This window comes from Ustilago hordei (genome assembly GCF_900519145.1).
Source record: "Ustilago hordei strain Uho2 genome assembly, contig: UHO2_contig_01, whole genome shotgun sequence".
NCBI lineage: Eukaryota > Fungi > Basidiomycota > Ustilaginomycetes > Ustilaginales > Ustilaginaceae > Ustilago > Ustilago hordei.
Window position 1 is genome coordinate 613699 of NW_024545270.1, and position 20178 is coordinate 633876.

Genomic DNA, 20178 nt, shown 5'->3' on the forward strand with positions numbered 1-20178 from the left:
TGCAATGCTATGGTTACCATTCCCAAAGACTCCCCCCTTGCCAAACCTAAATAGGAAGCATGGTGCTCCCTCACCCTCTCACAAGACCCCCCAAACACCAAGGAAACAGCTCATTGGATCTTGGATTCGGGGGCAAGTTATCACATGGTGAACAACTATAGCATGCTCATCCACCCGAGAACCTGCCGAAAGTGGATAATTACTGCTGGAAGCGAGGTTTTGGAAGTGGCAGCTATAGGAGATGCAAGCATATCAACAGATTATGGGGAAATTTCCCTCCAAAATGTACTATATGTGAAGCATCTTAATGTTAACCTTCTGTCAACAAATTCATTAATGGATGAAGGAGCACGAGTGACATTGGATGCAACTGGTGGCCAGATTGTTCTAACAAACAGCATGACACTTAAAATTGCAAAGAATCACGAGCAAGGACTTTTGGAGTTCCGAGGTGACACATGGCAAGAAAGCACAATGGTCATGTCAGCATCACTGTTTGAAGGTGTTGATGAGGAGTTCAAGCATATTAAGAATGAACTGAAAGTTTCAAAGGAACAACTATGGCATGAGCATCTCAGACACCCAGGAAGAGACAAAGCCAGGATGATCATGAGTAAATTAAAGAATAAGCATACCATGCATTTGGATCCAAACACTGCTCTGACATGTGAGCAGTGCATATGATCTAAGAGCACAAGTGCCCAGATGGGGCAAGGTAGCGGTGAAAGAGCTGTGGGGCCCCTGGATCTCATCCACATCAACCTAATAATAGACTTGTCCTATGTGACAGAGTATATGTGTACTCTGGTGCTAATCGATGATCATAGCAAGTATGTGTATGCACAGCCATTGATGTGAAAGAGTCATGCATTCATGCAACTCAAAAGGATTGTTTCGTTCCTGGAGACACAGATGGATCGGAAGCTAAAAGCGATCTGATCCGACCAAGGAACTGAATGGAAAAGCAACGATGCATTAGAATGGTCATTAGAAAAGGGCATAGAGTGGCAAACCACTGTGGGGTACAACAGCAAACAAAATGGACAGGTGGAGAGAATGAACAGGACCCTTGGAGAGAAGATGAGAACATTGCTAATGCAGAGGAGGCTGCCAAAGAGGTTTTGGCCATATGCAATCAGAGCTGCGGCATTCAAAATCAACCTCACTCCGAGCATTGATAATGAGTTCCCCTATCAAGCAATATTTGGCAAGTTGCCAGAGCGAGCTTTGAGACTCCTACAAGTGTTTGGTTGTCTGGCATGGGTAAACATACCCAAAGTCAAACAGGACAATAAGAAACTAGACCAGCAAGCCATCGCATCCATTTTCTTGGGATACAGTCTAGAGAGAAAGGGCTGGCTTTTCTACAGCCCAGACTACAGTCCAAACATTTTTTGGAGCAACTCAGCTAAATTCATGGAATCCAAATGTTGGTCAGACAGGACGGAGTGGCGACCGGTTGACATGAAGACACCTCCAGCGATGATGACAGAGGAGGATTTCAAAGACCTAGGGTACAATGAGGAAAATATATTTGATGAAGCAGATAAGGAACCATTGCAAGAATACATAGATATGGAGACAGGTTCAGAAGAGAGATCAAGCGAAGGAATGGCAGAGATGATGGAACCAGAACCAATCACCAAAACTCAAATTGACAGTGAATTCTTAGGACTCATGGTGACACAACTGGAACAAAAGAAGAACCTGGATCCAACCATACATGAAGCAATGAGTGGAGAGGATAGAAAACATTGGGAAGAAGCCATGCGAAAAGAGCTGGATGGACTGGAAGCAATGGGCATGTGGGAGATTGCCGACCTCCCGAAAGGTGCAAACACTGTCAACATGTGTTGGGTACTCAAGATCAAAATGGATGCAAACCTCATACCAACAAAGTTCAAAGCCTGGCTCATGGCATGAGGTTTCACTCAATGCGAAGGGGTCAACTACATGGAGGTTTTCACACCAGTGGCACCCATCCAATCCATCAGAGGGGTGATTGCCATCACAGCAACACAGGATTGGGAAATAGATTCTATTGACATAAAACAGGCATACTTAAACTCTACCATACACCATGATGTATACCTCAAGCCTCCACCAGGAATCAAAATACCATCCGGAAAGGCTCTGAAGGTAGTGAAAGGTCTGTACGGTCTGAAACAATCAGGCCGAGAATGGAATATTGAGTTAGACTCACATCTCCGGACAATTGGGTTTCACTGCATGCCAAGTGCACCATGTTTATACTCAAGAGGGACAGGCAACAAGATTACAATCATCACAACATATGTGGATGACATGCTAATAACATCACCCAGTCATGATGAAGTAGATCACACCAAGCAGGAAATCATGGACAAATGGGAGATGCAAGACAACAGAAGAATCAAAGAATTCCTGGGTGTAAAGATCACACGTGATAGAGAATGGAGGAGGATATCTCTGGATTTGACAGCATATATCAAAGCAATGGTGAACAAATGGTTAAGAGAAGCAAGTGAAAAATCTTGGATACCCATGTTGTGCATAGCAAACATTGCCAGAGGTGAGAGATGCAAACCTCAACAGGCAAAGGAATATCAAGAGTTAGTTGGTCAACTGTTATGGGTATCAAACACAGCCCAACCAGATATCGCCTTTGCTGTTGGCATATTGGCATGATACATGTTGACCCCAATCAACAGTGCATGGAAGGCAGCAATCCATGTGGTAAAGTACCTGAACCAGACAAGTGGATATCAATTGCATCTAGGAGGGTCAACGAATGAGCACTCAGATGCACTGGTAATGATGTATACCAATGCAAACTGGGCATCTGACCCCACAAATGGGCAAAGGAGTACTTCAGGGTCGATAACATATGTATATGGATGTCCAGTAAGCTGGAGGTCTCACATTCAAAAATGTGTAGCATTGTCAGCAGTTGAAGCCAAGTTTGTTGCTGCTTCCGAGGCAGTGAGAGAAGCATTGTTCTTTTCATACCTGCTCTGGGATTTGGAGATCACAAACGTTTGGCCCGTACTATACACAGATAGTCAGGGGTGCATACAGGTGAGTAAGGATCCAGCCAAACATTGGAAGCTGAAACATATCGACACACAGTATCATTTCGTCCGCAACCATGTGCAAGGGGGCAATGTGGAGATCAAGTATACTGGAACAGCAAACAACATTGCGGATGTTCTGACAAAGCCTCTGCAGGGTCTCAACACTTCACGATTGGCCAGGATGATAGGCTTGGAGATCCTGTCGAAAGGGGGAGTTGAAGATGCATTGGCATCTCAAGCAATATGCATGCACCACAGCCAAGACACTGAGGTGCAGGGAGCTCACATAAGCAAGGAACACAATGAAGTAAGCAGTAGTCATCATGATGATGGTCTGGTGGCATCCAGTACCATAGCAATGCAGGGGTACAGATGAAGTGACACATCTTGTTTCGTATGTCACTAGAGCAGTGAATGGAGTATATATATATGTGTGTTTGTCATTTAGGTTTACTCCAATGAAAACCAAGCATTACATAGAATATATGGCTGTTGTAAAGGGAGTCTGATTGTGACCCCGATAACGCTGTGTATTAATTGTTATCTTCAATTCAAACGAGCCAGATTTCTGTTACCCGACAAAGCGATTGCAATTTCCTCGCAAAATTGGACGAAAGACGCGATTAGAAGCACCTTCCATCCCGATGAGATTTCCTTCCATCCCGATGAGATCACCTTCCATCCCGATGAGGAGCCTCTAGACAATACTTGGTTGTGCGAATATCATCTGTCGCTCTCGAACTCGCGATAACAAAGTTGAAGTATATAAAAGCTACACAAAGCATAGAGACTATGAGGGTAGTGCTTACGGCCGAGTAAAAGGCTTGAGCATCCGAGCACGGGCCACATGTGTCACAACCTACTCAAGACAAATGCTTTGTTTTGCTCCGCAGTCGATGCGGCCCTCTGCCGCTCCTCTTTTGTATATATATAGACTCCTTCTCTCTCCTCGCTCTCTCTCTCTCCCACGATCATCATCAATCATACGAAACTACAACTAACAATGTCCTGACCACGCTTTCCACCATCGCGCGTGACAATCGAATGTCTTTCGGAGCTGCACACAACAAAAAAAAAAAAAAAAAAAAAAAAAAAAAAAAAAAAGAAAAAGATGCCGTTCAACGATAACAGGCGGGTGTAAGCAGGGTGGTAAAGGATCAAGACGATTGCAAAGAGTGTCTGTATGCTACAACCAAGACAAAAGTATAGTTACAAGTGCTGATAGTATTAATGAGTGCATCGTTTCAGAGGATCAGAGTTTAGGAATCATCTTTCAACAAGACTAGAGGAAATGTGGAGACCAGGTTGGAAACTCCTTTCTAGCTGACCACGAAACAGTTAACCATCTCAACGAGGTTCGTTAGAGCGCTTTTGAGGAGCTTCACCGATCCATGACCAGGACAAGCCATCAAGACGGCCCTGCGACATGTCAGCAAGCTGCGAGAAGCCAGTCGAGGTAAAGTCGAGGTCGCCCCGTGCACAGCCTACACATCGGTCAGCAACAGAGACAGTAATCGTCTTGCCTCCGTAGGTAGCAGCAATCTTGTGACCACAGGCCGCGTTCTTATTAGGGTTGCCGCTACCAAACGAGTCGAAGAGCGATGCAGAGATGGCAACAATGTAGTCCGCCTCGCCGTTGGTCCAACCACAAGCGCCCAAGCCAGGAGCATAGTAAGTGGCCTGTCCACTGTAGTGACCCGAAGTAGCCTGCGACGACGATGACGACGATGCGGAGTTGGAGTTGTTGTTGTTGCCGCCGTTACCATTGGTGGCTTGGTTCTTGCTACCAGTAGCCGCGGCAGCGGCAACGCCCTTAGCGGAAGAGGAAGCTTCACCAGTCGTGGTGGAAGCGGGAACCTCCTCCTCCTGATCAGAGCAGTCTTCCGAGCTGTCCTGAGACGAAGCATCATCGTTGTTGCTGTCGTTGTTGCTGTCGTTGTTGCTGTCGTTGTTGTTGGTAGACTGCTTCTGCTGTTGCTGTTGCTGGGGTTGCTGCTTCTGCTGTTGCTGTTGCTGGGGTTGCTGCTTCTGCTCTTTCTGAGCAGGTGCCGGGGAGTCGGAAGATAAAGACAAAGAAGAGTCGGCACTGGATGAAGAGCTTGAACCCGACTTGCCCTGCCAATATTCATCAAAGGTGGGTGGTGTCTGACCCTTTTCAAGAGCAGCGATAGCAGCCTGCTGCCATCCAGCGTTCTTAGCGTGAAAGTCATCGTCCCACTGCTTAAGAGCAGCAGCCTGAGCAATCTGCTCGGCAGTCTGTCTCCTCTGAGGGATCATTTTGCCTTGCGCAACAGCGATCGAGCGACGCATCTGTTGGTTCTTCATCATCCACGCGTGTCGCCGGACAGCTGCGTTTTGCGAGATGGTGGGCTGCGCCGCCTGCGCCACAGTCATGAGGCTGATCGAGATGGCCATAAAGGCAAGGAGGATGGTCTTGGCGCAGATCATTGTGTTTTAAAAAAAGTGGTTGGATATGCGCACTGAAGGGCTGGTGATGAGGCAGCCGATTCAAGTTGAAAGGGATGCCAGTGCAAAAGCCTGATAACAGGACTGTGTATAGAGGAAGACTTTGTGATACCAGCGCGATCAACGCTGCTGGATCTAGAAGATGGGGAGTAGAAGTCGAAAGGGGGGAGAAGAGACAGGGAGCGAGAGAGTGAGATAGACGATGGGAGAAAGGAAAGAGCAATCAGCCCAACTGCACTTGTCTAGGGAGAGTATATGTATCAGGAAGGACAAAAGCAGAACAGGACAAAAGCAGAACAGGACAAACGCAGGACAGGACAAGACAGGCTCAGGAGCGCCAAAGGTCGTGAGAGAACAGAGAGAGAGCTGCCTTGGCAGTTCAGGATTCTGCGCAGACTTGGGTGTGTTCAGAGGACAGTAGCGCAGCAGATCAGCATAGCGAGGGACAGCCGACCATGATACCGAAGCGAAAAAGGTCACCAACGGACATCGACAACGGCAGCAGCGCCGAGGTCGCTGAGTTCGACAGCACAACCACCGGCTTCACAAAGGAGGACAAGAGAAGGAGGCAGAGCATGGCGCAGAAATCAATGGATGCATTGCTTGATGGATGCGCACATGCGCATGCTGCCGTCGCCAGCATAGCTTCGGGAGAAAGCTGCAAGAGGTGCATCGTAGCGCATCCCACTCTCACGCCCTCGCCGAGCGGCTTCTAGCATCTTGACAAGGTGCAAGTATGCCATCTCCGAGCTCACAATGGCAGGAATAGCGCTTTGCCAGCAGCGACATGGTTGCGTCGGCAGCCAAGCCTGAGACCCTTGCTCTCCTTTTACCTAACCACGCCTCCCACTCACACTCTCGACCGAGAGAATCGTGGCGTTGTTCTAGGCGAAAGAGTATGAGCAAAAGCGCAAAATGCAAAGTAAGCGAATAGCAGACAAGGCAAAAGCTCGATCCATCGACTCACAGCGCCTTGGAGACCTTGCTTGAAGGCATCTCTCGCTGACGTGGGATGTGTCTGAATCGACCATGCTGTCCAGTTAGTTGGTTTCAGGATGTTAGGCCGTCATAAATTAACACAAACAAATCGATCTCATTAATTGCTTGTCCGACTTCCGAGACGAGAAATCAGAAATTCCAAATTTCACTTTTTTTTTTTTTTTTTTTTTTTTTTTTCTTTTCCTTTTTTCCATTTTTCCATTTTTCCATTTTTTTGAGAGAGAAGAAAAGCAACAGCAGCCAGTTAAAGTTTTCTTGTGATTGAAGATGATAGAGTTAAAGTCATTCGTCAGCGTGTTGGAGTCATTCGTCAGTGGTTGGGGTTGAGGTGTCTTTGTTGATGATGGTAGTAGGAGAGAGAGAGAGCGAGAGAGCTAGGAGTCTATATATACAAAAGAAGAGCGGCGGACTGCGGAGCATAACAAAGCATTTGCCTTGAGTAGGTTGTGACACATGTGGTCCGTGCTAAGATGTTCAGGCCTTTTACTCGGCCGTAAGCACTACCTTCACTGTCTCCACGCTTTGTGCGGCTTTATCTACTTCAACTGATAGATCTAAATACAAACGTGAACAAGGATTTTCAAGTCTTGGCCACTCGCGCACGCTTGCAACGCACGCACGCATGCACTGCTGAGCCCCTTTTGCGCAAGCCTTTTACTCGGCCGTAAACACTATCTCTACGCTTTGTGCGGCTTTATCTACTTGAACTCAGCCAACTCTATTCCGACCAGATCTCACCTTTATCGAGCAAAGAAGGACTGCGCTTCTTTAGCTCTCTCCTCCAGCTCTCTTCTCCAGCTCTCTCCTCCACCGTCATACCATCTCACACCCTCACTAGACACCATGGCGAGGGACTTCAGACCAAAGGGCGCCAGGTCGGCGGCCGACAGACCATCTCAAGGTGGTGGTGCACCCACTGCTGCCGCCTCCTCTCCAGCCGCCAGGACCACATCAACAAAACAACTCGCCGACCTACCAGCTCCTTCCAAGTCGACACCAAAGAAGGCTGCGACACCTAGCAAGGCCAGCAAGAAGAAAGACGCATACAATTCTGATGACAGCGCCGATGAGGAAACATTGCTGCGCGAGATTGAGAGCTTCGGTGGATCCAGAGAAGATCTTGAGCTCATCTCAAACCTCAACGCCAAGAAGAAGTCGGATGTTCAGATTGATGAGGTTGCCTTTTCCGGACAAGTAGCTGCCTTCTTGAAGCAGCTCCAGACAAACCCTAACTCCTCTCAGCCGCTCGCTTCTCCCTCTTCCACAAAGGCTACACCCGTTAAGAAACAGAGCAAGGATGCCAAGCCCCTTGCTGAGCAGAGCAAAAATGCAGAGACCAAGAAGCAGAACACTCAAGAAACCGCCAAGCACAAGTCGAAAGCCAATGGCAAGTTCAAGGAGACCGGCAAGCAGAGCAAGCAGGCCGAGACAAAGTCGCAGAAGCCACCCAAACAAAACGCACAGAACACAGTCACAGAGAGCACAACTCTACAACGCATCGCCAAGCGTAAGAAGATGCTCTTTGACGACAAAGGTGTCGGTAAGGAGTCCAAGATGAACCCCTCTCTTACCGTCAAGGGGCCATTACGACTCGGAGCCGTACCATCGTGGATGTCGCAATCTCTTCCCAAGCTTCCTCCCACCAATGCCACCAACGACTCCCTCTCGCATGACCGCATCACTCAGCTCCTCGACATGGGTGCTGATCTTCTGCGACAAGAGAGCCGTGCCTACGATGACATCACTAGCAGTGAGTCCTCGCTCAACAAGGCTGGTGGTAGCATCGGCACTCTCACTGCTTCCGATGCACAATTCGTTCGTTCGCTTCTCTCCTCAGAAGGCGGTGGCACCCTCTCGGACAGAATCTCTGCCCTCACTCTCTTGGTCCAGAGCAGCCCCGTCCACAACGTCAAGCATATGCACAATTTGCTCAACATGGCCCGCAAGAAAAGTCGTCAAGAGGCCAGTCGTGCTACCCGTGCTCTTGCCGATTGGCTCGCCAGTCAAGGTGGTCTAGGTTCAAGAAAGCTGCGATACTTTCGTGACCAGCCTGAGCTAGCTGCCGCTTCTGCTGCACTCTCCTCGGGAGATCTTGTCGCTGCTGAAGCTGCCAAGTCGCATATCCTGTTGTGGGCATTCGAAGACCACCTGAAGAAGTTCTACTTTCAGTTCCTTCAAATCCTCCAAGTTCAATCACACGACACTATCCCATTCACTCGCAAGCAAGCCACAACTCAGATCTACATTCTTCTCCGTGACAAACCAGAGCAGGAACAGAACTTGCTTCGCTTGCTCGTCAACAAGCTCGGTGATCCAGAACGTAGCGTTGCCTCCAAGACAAGCAATCACATCCTCGAGCTCTTGACCGCTCACCCTGCGATCAAGTTGATCGTCGTTGGCGAGATTGCCAATCTGATCATGCGACCCACACCCGTCGCTAGTGTAGAGAAGGATGCAGAGGCACCGGCGCAGAGCAACCACAGCACACACGCCCGATACTACGGTCTTCTCACACTCAACCAAACTCTCTTGACGATCAAAGATGAGACTACCGCCAACCGGCTGATCTTGCTCTACTTGGAACTTTTCCAAGATATCCTCAAGCAGAACGAGATCAAACAAGTCAACGGCACTGCAGAAGGCGAAGAGGGCGAGGAAACACGCAGAAAGAAGGACAAGAAGCGATGGAAGCATCAACCGCGCAGAGGCAAGGGCAAGAAAGCTAAAGCCAAAGGCAAGCGAGCTCTAAGCACCATGGTCGAAGAGGCGAAGCTTGTCAAAGAGGCCGAGTCGAAGATGGTTGTTGCTATCCTCACTGGTGTTCGTCGAGCTTTTCCCTTTGCCAAGATGCAAGCTTCTGTGTTTGAGAAGCATGTTAATACGATCTTCAGCATTTTACACTCGGGATCGTTCAACATTTGCATTCAGGCTTTGCAGCTCATTTTCCAGCTGACCATTTGCAACGCTCAGCAGGAATCTGAGGGTGTGTTTATATCCGAGGCTATTACGGATCGATTCTATCGTGTGCTTTACGATTCCCTTCTGGATCCAAGGTTGCAGGATTCAAGTAAGCAGGCGATGTATCTTAATCTCATCTTTCAGGCTCTCAAGGCAGATCAGGATGCAGAGCGTGTCAAGGCATTTGTCAAGCGTATTTGTCAGATCCTTTCGTTGCATCAGCCATCGTTTATATGTGGATGCTTGCATTTGCTTGGAGAGCTCTTCAAGCGTACGCCTGGGTTAAGAGCGATGCTTACCGAGCCTGAGGAAGATGATCAGGAACACTTCCAAGACGTTGCTTCCAGCGACGATGAGGACGAGGCTGTTGCGGAAAAGAAGCAGTCTTCCACCCTGACCAAGAAGGAGATTACAAAGTACGACGGCAGGAAACGGGAAGCTCGATTCGCAAACGCCGGCACTACGTGCCTTTGGGAGGTGCTTCCACTACTCTCACATTACCATCCCTCGGTCTCTGTCCACGCACTCCAACTCGTCGAAGGAGGCAAAATCACCACCAATGCCGATCTCAGCCTCAACACGCTTTCCCATTTCCTCGATCGATTCGTCTACCGCAACCCCAAGCAAAAGTGCTCCCTGCGAGGAGCAAGTGCCATGCAACCCATGACACAAGTCGCTTCCGGTGTCACTCGATCCCGAACTCATGCTTTGAAGTCGGACGAATTCTTCAACACGGAAACCTTCTGGAAGAAGCGCGCCGATTCTATCCCCGCCGACCAGCTGTTCTTCCACAAGTTCTTCAATCTCAAATCTAAGCAGCCAACTGCTGCTAGCATCCAGACTGGTGCTGACGATGACTCTAATGCACTTGCTGGATCGGATGATGAGCAGCTGTCGGCCGGTGCCAAGCAGATCGAGTTGGAGACAGATGAGAGCGATTCCAGTCTGGACAGTGACGATGATTCGGATGAGAAGGAGATTTGGAAGGTGATCAAGGCTACTATGCCTGGTAAGGAGGAATTAGAGGCCTTTGATGATAGTGATCGAGAGGATGATGACGAGTTTGATTATGTTGATAGCGATCAGGAGGATGTACCTGCCGCTGAGGGCGAAGAGGATGATGAGCAGCAAGAGAGCCATGCAGAAGGACCGAATGTCATGCCCGGCAAGACTTTCTCCGACTCTGAGAATGAGGACGAGGCTGATTCTGCTCCTGCCAAATCTTCCAAATCCACAAAGGCCGGCAAAGCTGCTGCTGCCACTGCTGACGCTAACGACTGGCAAGACGACGAATCCGACTCCGGCAACGTCTTTGAAGAGGACGAGGATGATCTCCTTCCCTTCGCCGACTTGAACGGCAAGAAGCGCGGTGCTGCTGTATTCGATGACCAAGAGCAAGACGAGCTGACAGGTGTAGATGCCAAGAGACGCAAGAAGCAAGGGGATAAGAAGAAGAGGAACAAGTCGATGCAGAACTTGCCCACTTTTGCCAGTGCTGATGACTATGCTCATTTGCTTGGTGCAAGTGATGACGAGCATATGTGAGTTTACCTTTCAAGACACTCATGTCTATTGGAATAGCAACAGCAGTTGGGTTTGCCTTTCTCATCATTGTCGTGTCTATTGCAATGCGACATGCGGTGAGATTTTATACAGCGAACATGTGAGAGCGAGTGTTGAGTCTGCGCGATCCGCTTTCTAAACGCCTATTTGGCCCGCACTCTCCTCGCTTTTGCACCAGAAAAGCTTCACCCAGATCAACCCTAACACCAGTTGAAGATGCGTCGGCATCATAATGAGATTCACGGGGTCCATAGAGCATAAGCGAACCATCAATGGAGCAAAACTGCATATGGTGGCATGCATGTGGGATGCATAAGCATTATCATAATAACACACAGGAGGCAACAACTCAGGGGTGACATGAAGCGTGACTCATCACAGATTGACACATGTTTGGAGGCAATCATCATGTATATATATGCCTATGTAGATAGTAGTTCATCGATTGAATGGTTAAGAGACATTTCAAGTAGACATATGCCTGGGACCTAGAGCTTGTTAGTAGCTAAAGTCAGCATATAGGACTTGTGATCTTCAACTGATTAAGAGTCTGAAGCTCTACCAACTGAGCTAGAGACCCCCCCCCCTTTCCCTTTTCTTTAACCACTATGGTAGACAACACTGAAACACAAGCTGGTGCAAGCAGAGCCAAAGGAGTTAGAAAGGGTAAGGCCTCTCAACCATGAGTTGCCAACAACAAGGCCACCAACAAGATGGAGACTGAGGTGATCAATGATGATGCCAATGAAGAAACTGACTCCAACTCTGACCTAGATGGCAGTGGCAAACAATACAACTTCTGCACTTTGGTGAAGCTTCTTGAGCCAGTGCCCAAGCTCACATCTCATAACTACTACAGTTGGAATGCCCATATCAAGTCTTTCCTCTGATGCATTCCCCATGCCATGAAACACCTCAAGGGAATGTACAACAAGAAGCACCCTAAGTGGAACTGTGCCTTTGATGATGCTTTGACAAATGCATTGCATGGCACCATTGATACTACTGGGGAACACAATGTCAATTATTTGATCATCAACATCATCAGGGAGCATCATACATTCCATCAGGTCTGGAAGAAGATTGAGGATGGCTTGACCAACAAAGCCACTGCAACCTCTCACTGAATTGCACTCATCACTCAGTTAGGCAAGCTTAAGATGTTCAACTCTGATGTCCAAAAACTCATTCAGGAGATTAGGTCCATCCAGACAGAAAGCAGCTTGTTGGGAAAACCATTTGCTGACAACACCCTGTTCTCTAACTTACAGAAGTGCACTATTCACCACCCAATGTACAAAGAGACTGTCACCACCATTAGCCAGCTCACCTTCAGCACCCTTGCTACAGCCTTGACCATTTGGCAGTTGGCAATTGAGAACAACCCTGCTCAGAGGGTTGATCCCTGCCAAGCCAGTGCCAGAGTTGCCAGCAGTGATGACCAAGATGAGCCAACTTTAAAGGATGAGAGGAATGAGAAGGATGAAGACCATACCAGTGCCAAGGTTGCTGCTTGGCCCTGAAGGATTCAATGCTGGATCTGCAAGCAACCTGGACATGGGATCAGTCAGTGTGATGCTACAGTAACCATTCCCAAGAACCCCTCCCTCACCAAGTCCAAATAGGAAATCTGGTGTTCCTTCACACCAAGATGGCAGAGGCCCCTAGACTCAAGAGAGACATCCCATTGGATCTTAGACTCAGGGGCCAGTTATCATATGGTCAACACCTATAGCATGCTCATTAATCCTAAAACCTGTCAAAAGCATGTATTCACAGCTGGAAGCAAGGTTCTAGAAGTGACAGCTATAGGAGATGCTAGTGTATCAATGAACAATGGAGATGTATTACTCCAGAATGTATTGTATGTTAGGCATCTCAATGTTAACCTTTTGTCAACTAATTCCCTGACAGATGAAGGAGCATGAGTGATATTGGATTCCACCAGTGGGCAGATACTTTTAGCAAACAGCATGCTACTCAAGATGACCAAGGATTGCAAGCAAGGGCTTTTAGAGTTCCAAGGTGACACATGGCAAGAAAATGCAATGATCACATCAACATCATTGCTTGAAGATGTCAATGAAGATTTTGAGCAGGCAGAGGGCAAGGCCAAAGTATCTAAACAACAATTATGGCATGAGCATCTAGGGCATCCAGGCCAAGACAAGACAAGAGCCATCATCAATTTCTTAAAGGGCAACAACATAGCAGACCTGAATCCAGATACAGCTCAGACATGTGAGCATTGCATCCGATCCAAGAGTACAACAGCCTGAATGGGGCAAGGTAGTGGAGAGAAATCTGTTTCCCCACTTGACCTCATCCACATTGACTTGATAGTCAATTCATCACATGCAACAGAATACACATGCACATTGGTACTGGTTGATGACCACAGCAAGTATGTGTACATGCAGCCTTTGTTACAAAAGAGCCACACATTTCCCAAGCTCAAGATGATAGTATTGTATCTTGAAACACAGATGGGGAGAAGCCTAAAAGCAATATGATCTGATCAAGGAACAGAGTGGCAAAGCAATGACACACTTGAATGGACATATGATAAGGGTATAGAATGGCAGATGACAGTTGGATACAACAGCAGACAGAACAGACATGTGGAGAGGATGAATAGGAGCCTAGGTGAGAAGATGCAAACACTGCTTATGCAGAGGAGACTGCTGAAAAGTTTCTGGCCTTATGCAATCCAGGCTGCAGCTTTCAAAATGAATCTTACCCCCAATGTCAGCAGTGAGTTCCCATATCAAGCTATGTTTGGGAAGTCACTGGAGCAGCTCATGAGGTTCTTACATGTATTCAGATGCCTAGCATGGGTAAACATTCCAAAGGTTAAGAGAGACAATAAAAAGCTAGACCAGCAGGCCATGGCATCTATATTCCTGGGATACAGTCTGGAGAGAAGAGGATGGCTTTTCTACAGCCCAGACTACAGTCCAAATATATTCTGGAGCAACTCTGTAAGATTCATGGAGTCTAAATGCTGGTCCAACAGAACAGAGTGGCAACCAGCAAACATACAATCACCACCAGTACTAGCAGATGAAGGAGACCTCAATGACCTGAGATATACAGATGAGAACCTCTTTGATGAGAGAGAGGAGGAGCCACTCAACAAGTACATGGATATGGAAACAATTGGTGGATTGGATGAGGAAAGGAACCCAGGTGAGGGTGTGGCAAAGATGATAGAGTATGGAACCAACACCAAAACATGGGCCAACAGTTCCATTTTTGGACTTACAGCAATAAACAATGGTAAAAGGAAGAACCTGGATCCAACTGTTAATGAGGCATTATCTGGAGAGGATAGGAAACATTGGGAGGAGGCAATGTGCAAAGAGCTGGATGGGCTCAGGGCCATGGGCACATGGGAAATCGCTGACCTTCCCAAGGACATGAATGCCATTGACACACATTGGGTTTTAAAAATCAAAACAGATGCAAATCTGATTCTGACAAAGTTCAAGGCAAGGCTGGTGGCACGAGGCTTCACACAAAGGGAAGGCATCAACTACACAGAGGAGTTCACACCTGTGGCACCTATTCAATCCATTCAAGGAGTTTTGGCTATAGCAACCATGCAAGACTGGGAGGTGGATTGCATTGATGTCAAACAAGTGTATCTAAACTCTACATTACACCATGATGTTTTCTTAAAGCTGCCAATTGGGACAAAGGTTCCCCCTGGAAAGGTCCTAAAGCTGGTGAAGGGATTGTATGGACTGAAGCAATCAGGCCAAGAATGGAATATGGAGCTGGACTCACACCTGTGGAGCATAGGTTTTCATTGCATGCCAAGTGCACCATGCTTATACTCGAGAGGAACTGGAGGCAGCATGACTGTCATCACAGCATATGTGGATGACATGCTCATAGTATCTCCCAGTCATGAGGAGGTGAATTGCACCAAGAGGGAAATAATGGCTAAATGGGGCATGGAGGATAATGGACCTGTGAAAGAGTTCCTAGGCATAAGCATCAACCAAGACAGGGCACAGAAGAGGATGTCACTCAACTTGTCAGCCTACATCAAGGTGATGGTGAGTAAATGGTTGCAAATGACTGAACAGAAATCCTGGGTGCCAATGCAAGGGATAACAAGTATCACAGGGGATGACAAATGTGATCCACTAGAGGCAAAGTGATACCAAGAACAGGTGGGACAACTATTATGGGTATCAAACACCACACAACCCAACATATCATTCACCATAGGAATACTGGCAAGGTATATGGCAAATCTGACCAATAGTGCATGGAAAGCAGCTGTCCACTTGTTGAAATACCTCAATCAAACCAGTGAATACAAACTAATCTTTGGAGATGGGTCAAGCAAACATTCAGGACAACCAATTGTCATGTACACAGATGCAAACTGGGCTTTGGACCCAACAAACAGATGAAGAAGCACATCAGGAGTGGTGACATATGTACATGGGTGTCTGGTCAGCTGGAGATCACATGTCCAAAAGTGTGTGGTGCTATCAGCCATGGAAGTGGAGTTCATTGCAGCCTCAGAGGCAGCAAGAGAGGCACTTTTCTTCTCCTACCTACTCAGGGACCTAGAGGTTGAGACCACCCAACCAGTCTTGCACACAGACAGCCAGGGATGCATTCAGGTGAGTAAGGATCCTGCAAAACATTGGAAACTGAAACATATAGACACCAGGTATCACTTTGTCAGAGTTCACATACAGGATGGAGATATAGTGATTGAATTTGTTGGGACAGCAAACAATGTGGCAGACATCTTAACAAAACCATTAATGGATTTGGCAACATCCTGGCTAGCTCAGTTAATAGGATTGGTGATGCTGTTGAAGGGGGGAGTTGAAGATGCATCAGCATCATAATGAGATTCACAGGGTCCATAGAGCATAAGCGAACCATCAATGGAGCAAAACTGCATATGGTGGCATGCATGTGGGATGCATAAGCATTATCATAATAACACACAGGAGGCAACAACTCAGGGGTGACATGAAGGGTGACTCATCACAGATTGACACATGTTTGGAGGCAATCATCATGTATATATATGCCTATGTAGATAGTAGTTCATCGATTGAATGGTTAAGAGACATTTCAAGTAGACATACACCTGGGACCTAGAGCTTGTTAGTAGCTAAAGTCAGCGTATAGGACTTGTGATCTTCAACTACACCTCGCTCGACATCGACCAACACGATCATTCCTATCCCTCTCGTCATATTGCTTGCTCAGGCAGGCAGCACCATTGGTTGCAACTTGGCAAAGATGGCAATAAGGCACAAAGAACGGGAGGTGAACATCCTAATTACAGGCTTTGGGCCTTTTATGAGGATCGATAAGAATCCTTCCTGGCTTGCAGTCAAAGCGCTTCATAATACGATACTCGATCTTAACCAGCCTCCTGCGTTATCCTCTTCTCGGACTCCATCTCGTCGAACCAAGAGAGCAGATGAAGCTGTATACGAAGAGAGGCGGGCGAGAATACAGAGTTTGCAGATCCCAGTGCATTATGCGTCGGTCTTGGATTTGGTTCCTAGGATACATGGTGGCAAGCCGCTTTTGCCCCAAGCCAAGTTTTGGTATGATAATAGCTTAGACGGGATATGGGCTGGGAAGGAAGGCGAGTCGTATCCTGATGGGTATACAGAGCTCGTGCAGAAACAGTGGGATGTAGTGATACATGTCGGTGTCGGCAGAGACAGTAGTCTGACGTGCGAAACACAGGCTCATAAGACAGGATATGGTAAACCTGATGCCAAGCAAGAGTTTGCTCCTCTCCTGCCCAACGCTGCTCGATCATCGGTGGATGCTAAGTACTTGGATAGACAAGGTCTAGTTCGAGGGTTTGGTGGTTCAGCTTATGACCACTTCAACGACACCGAAAGGACCTCTATCGATGTCCCGCAGTTGGTCTCTTGGTTGAAAGAGAGAGGTATGGCATCGGGAGAAGTGGGACAAAGTCTAGACCCGGGAAGGTATCTTTGTGACTTTATCTTCTATTGTTCGTTGTGTGAAGCGAAGAGGAGAGAGGATGGAGCAACGGTGATTTTCATCCATGTTCCACCAGCAGGGCAGAATGTAGAGGTGGAAAGATGTAGAGATGCGATTCGAGCTGTGGCTTGGTATATGGCTGAGAAGCGCAGTTGTCTTGCTCATACCTAGATAGAGCATACTAACCGCAAATGCTTTTACGCTATCCAACGATGCTGTTGTAGAGTTGGTGTATGTGTGTAATCTGTGTGGTGTAATCTGTGTGGTAATTGAAGATTACAAAGTCCGGTACGCTGTCCTGAGCTACTAACAAGCTCTTGATCACAGGTGTATGACTTCTTGAATGCTTATCATTTCTATCAATGGATGTTATGTATGTGAGCATATATATACTTAATCATCACCTCCAATACATGCTGGACTGTGATGAGCCACTCCTCATATCACCCCTGAGTTGTTGCCTCCTGTACTACTCCTGAGTGTTGCTATGGTAACACTTATGCATCCCACATGCATGCCATCTATATACAGCTCTGCTTCATTGATGTCTCGCTTGTGCTCTGTGGACCCTGTGAATCCCATTGGAATGTCAATGCATCTTCAACTCCCCCCTTTGATGGCATCACCAACCCTATCAACTGAGCTAGCCAGGATGTTGCCAATCCCTTCAATGGTTTCATTAAGATGTCAGCAACATTGTCAGCTGTCCCAACAAATTTGATTGCTATCTCTCCCTCCTGAACGTGATCTCTGATGAAGTGATGCCTGGTGTCATGGGACCAGAGGCACAGGTAGCCCAAAGATGGAAGTCATATGAAGGAGCACAGACATTGCAGGATCAGGCTAAACGAGAGCTTAAGGAAGAATTCACTGAGATCAGTAGTAGAAACATTCCTATGGCATAACTTGGTAGGATCTGTAGGAACAATGTTGTTACTACAGAGTTCAGTGGGAATCACAATACCATGCTGGGTATGACAGATCTCAAGAGAATTGGTCAGAGAGGCACCCCATCGCCAATAGGACAAGGGGAGGACACTGCACAGAGGGGGGACACCACTGGATGAAGCAGGGGCCTGGCACAATGATGAAATTGGTGCCAGCAGGTGGGTGTCGATGACAAGAGAGTGATGAGAGGGGGGTGCAAGTTGCCACTCAGATGAAGTGGGACTGACCCCTAGCAGAGATGAAACAGCAGGAGAGTCGTCCATCCACAGGAGGCAAGGGAAGTGGGGCCAACAAGTGGCATCACAGGAATGGATGGGGAGGAGGGCAGGAGGAGGAGGAGGAGCAGTGCCACAGGTGGCACTGCGAGAAAGTATATAACCATGCTTCCCATCATAGTAGAGGAGTGGATCGCTATCCACTCTACACCATACATTACTAGTTATAGCTTACACATAAGTATACATTAGTATTCAGTCAGCAAGTTGCAATCTCAATTGATTGCATCCATTGTAGCACATGTGCTGTATCACTGCTCACTGACATCCGAAGGCAGTTCAAAGAAACCTGTGGTCTGGATAATGATAGAACCAAAGGCAGTTGTCCACTGCAGTCCAGGGATCACTCCAAGCATATAGTCAACACACTGGACACTCATGTTGGTGCCACCAATCATATCTCTCACACCAGACCTTGGTGTCAGTACCAGTTCATATCAGTTATTGATCATGCCAAGCTACCTCTGGATGGAGTGTCCACAGTGGTCAGTCAAAACCTGCAATAGCAAGGCCATTACTGCATTTCTGAGCAAGTAAAGTGATAGAGACAACTCTACTACATATCTCACCAAGAATCATAATACCACAAGCATTGTTGCATATTTCGACAGGATTCATAATAGATGCGGTCCTATTACAGATCTCAGGTTTTAGGCATGCGACCTCTGACACCTGGTGTCTATGTGTTTCAGCTTCCAGTGCTTGGCAGGATCCTTATTCACCTGGATGCATCCTGTAAGCGGTCGTGCGCCAGAGACTAATTTTGGGTGTTATCTGATTGGTATAGGTGGGATTGATTGAGTAAGATCTACTTGGTATGTTTCGACTAAATGTAACCAGACAACTTCATACTGGTAGGTCTTGGCTGACTGCCTTGAACACTCCATTCAGAGGTTGCACAGCATGTTCATTGTTTGTTGGAGAGTGAGTGATACCCTCTCCTTACAGTATGAGTGTTTGCAGTACTATTGTTAATGCTCTTGGACATCATCTGGACTGCAATATACTTATCACCTACAGAGGACAGAAGTTACTGGACTGCAGGTGTGAGACACTGCCTACAATAACTGACTGGACCACAGATATCAAGCAACACTGCCTACAGTAAGGGACTGGACTGCAAGTGTTGAAGAACACTGCCTACAGTTGAGGAACTGGACTGCAAGTGTTTGAAGAACACCACCTACAGTTGATGCCTAATGGTGATACAACACACACATTTGGGGGTCATTGCAAAAGCACTGCTATTGCAATGATATGTAACTAAGAGTCAAGTAAGAGTAAAGTATAAAGTAAGTAGAGTGGATGAGGATCCACTCATATGCTATGGTAGAATGAGAGTATTTATGCATTCAATTGGTGTCACTTGTGACACCTATCCTGCTCCTCCTGAGGGGCCTTCATCCCCTTTTGACACTGTCTCTCCTGCTGGTGTCAACCCCATTGATGCTGCACCTCTACTGTTTGCACAGTGTAATGGTTGTGTGACACTGCCCCTTTGCCTTCATGCTTTCTCTCTGCCTGATGATGTGTGATGACCCCTTTGACACAGCTCCTCTTCTTCATTTAGCCAATCTCCATTCTTCTTGACACAGCTCCTTCTCTCTTCACCAGTGACCACCTTCTTGACCTTATCTTGTGAATCCTTTTAGCCACTTGTTGGACCTTGTGACCAAACCCCTTGGTCATGTGGTTGCCCCTGTGCTTGGTCCTGTGTGGCTATATGCATGTACCCCTTGAGCAGTAACCATCTGCATGATGCTGAGCTTGGTCCCTGCTCCTACATGTGGTTATCTCTGTATGCTTCTCCTTCTAATGCCAGTATCCTCCTTCCTGAATCTCCTGATGCTTGCTTGTGTCAGCCGACTTGCTGAGACATGCTGATCAGGCTGATCCTGATTGAGCCTTGT

General features: G+C 47.3%; 7 protein-coding genes across 7 annotated transcripts; 5 read left to right on the forward strand and 2 right to left on the reverse strand.

Moving 5' to 3' along the window:
* Positions 1–1080: 1080 nt before the first annotated feature.
* UHO2_00180 (uncharacterized protein) lies at positions 1081–2667 on the forward strand (the record flags this gene model as incomplete). Its single annotated transcript, XM_041556800.1, has 3 exons — positions 1081–1898; positions 1995–2153; positions 2259–2667. The coding sequence occupies 3 exons, from the start codon at positions 1081–1083 to the stop codon at positions 2665–2667; spliced, it is 1386 nt and encodes a 461-aa protein (XP_041412734.1).
* A 1733-nt stretch (positions 2668–4400) lies between these two features.
* Positions 4401–5501, reverse strand: UHO2_00181 (uncharacterized protein; the record flags this gene model as incomplete). Its single annotated transcript, XM_041556801.1, has 1 exon — positions 4401–5501. The coding sequence occupies one exon, from the start codon at positions 5499–5501 to the stop codon at positions 4401–4403; it is 1101 nt and encodes a 366-aa protein (XP_041412735.1).
* Positions 5502–7361: 1860 nt separating this feature from the next.
* Positions 7362–11021, forward strand: UHO2_00182 (uncharacterized protein; the record flags this gene model as incomplete). The annotated part of the gene is made up of 1 exon (XM_041556802.1): positions 7362–11021. The coding sequence occupies one exon, from the start codon at positions 7362–7364 to the stop codon at positions 11019–11021; it is 3660 nt and encodes a 1219-aa protein (XP_041412736.1).
* Positions 11022–11752: 731 nt separating this feature from the next.
* UHO2_00183 (uncharacterized protein) lies at positions 11753–12562 on the forward strand (the record flags this gene model as incomplete). Its single annotated transcript, XM_041556803.1, has 3 exons — positions 11753–11848; positions 11960–12109; positions 12185–12562. The coding sequence occupies 3 exons, from the start codon at positions 11753–11755 to the stop codon at positions 12560–12562; spliced, it is 624 nt and encodes a 207-aa protein (XP_041412737.1).
* A 1206-nt stretch (positions 12563–13768) lies between these two features.
* Positions 13769–15208, forward strand: UHO2_00184 (uncharacterized protein; the record flags this gene model as incomplete). Its single annotated transcript, XM_041556804.1, has 1 exon — positions 13769–15208. One exon carries the CDS (start codon positions 13769–13771, stop codon positions 15206–15208), a length of 1440 nt encoding a protein of 479 aa, XP_041412738.1.
* Positions 15209–16319: 1111 nt separating this feature from the next.
* Positions 16320–17216, forward strand: UHO2_00185 (uncharacterized protein; the record flags this gene model as incomplete). The annotated part of the gene is made up of 1 exon (XM_041556805.1): positions 16320–17216. The coding sequence occupies one exon, from the start codon at positions 16320–16322 to the stop codon at positions 17214–17216; it is 897 nt and encodes a 298-aa protein (XP_041412739.1).
* Positions 17217–17854: 638 nt separating this feature from the next.
* UHO2_00186 (uncharacterized protein) lies at positions 17855–19499 on the reverse strand (the record flags this gene model as incomplete). Its single annotated transcript, XM_041556806.1, has 6 exons — positions 17855–18438; positions 18531–18682; positions 18731–18785; positions 18838–18940; positions 19215–19282; positions 19487–19499. The coding sequence occupies 6 exons, from the start codon at positions 19497–19499 to the stop codon at positions 17855–17857; spliced, it is 975 nt and encodes a 324-aa protein (XP_041412740.1).
* Between the last annotated feature and the right edge of the window lie 679 nt (positions 19500–20178).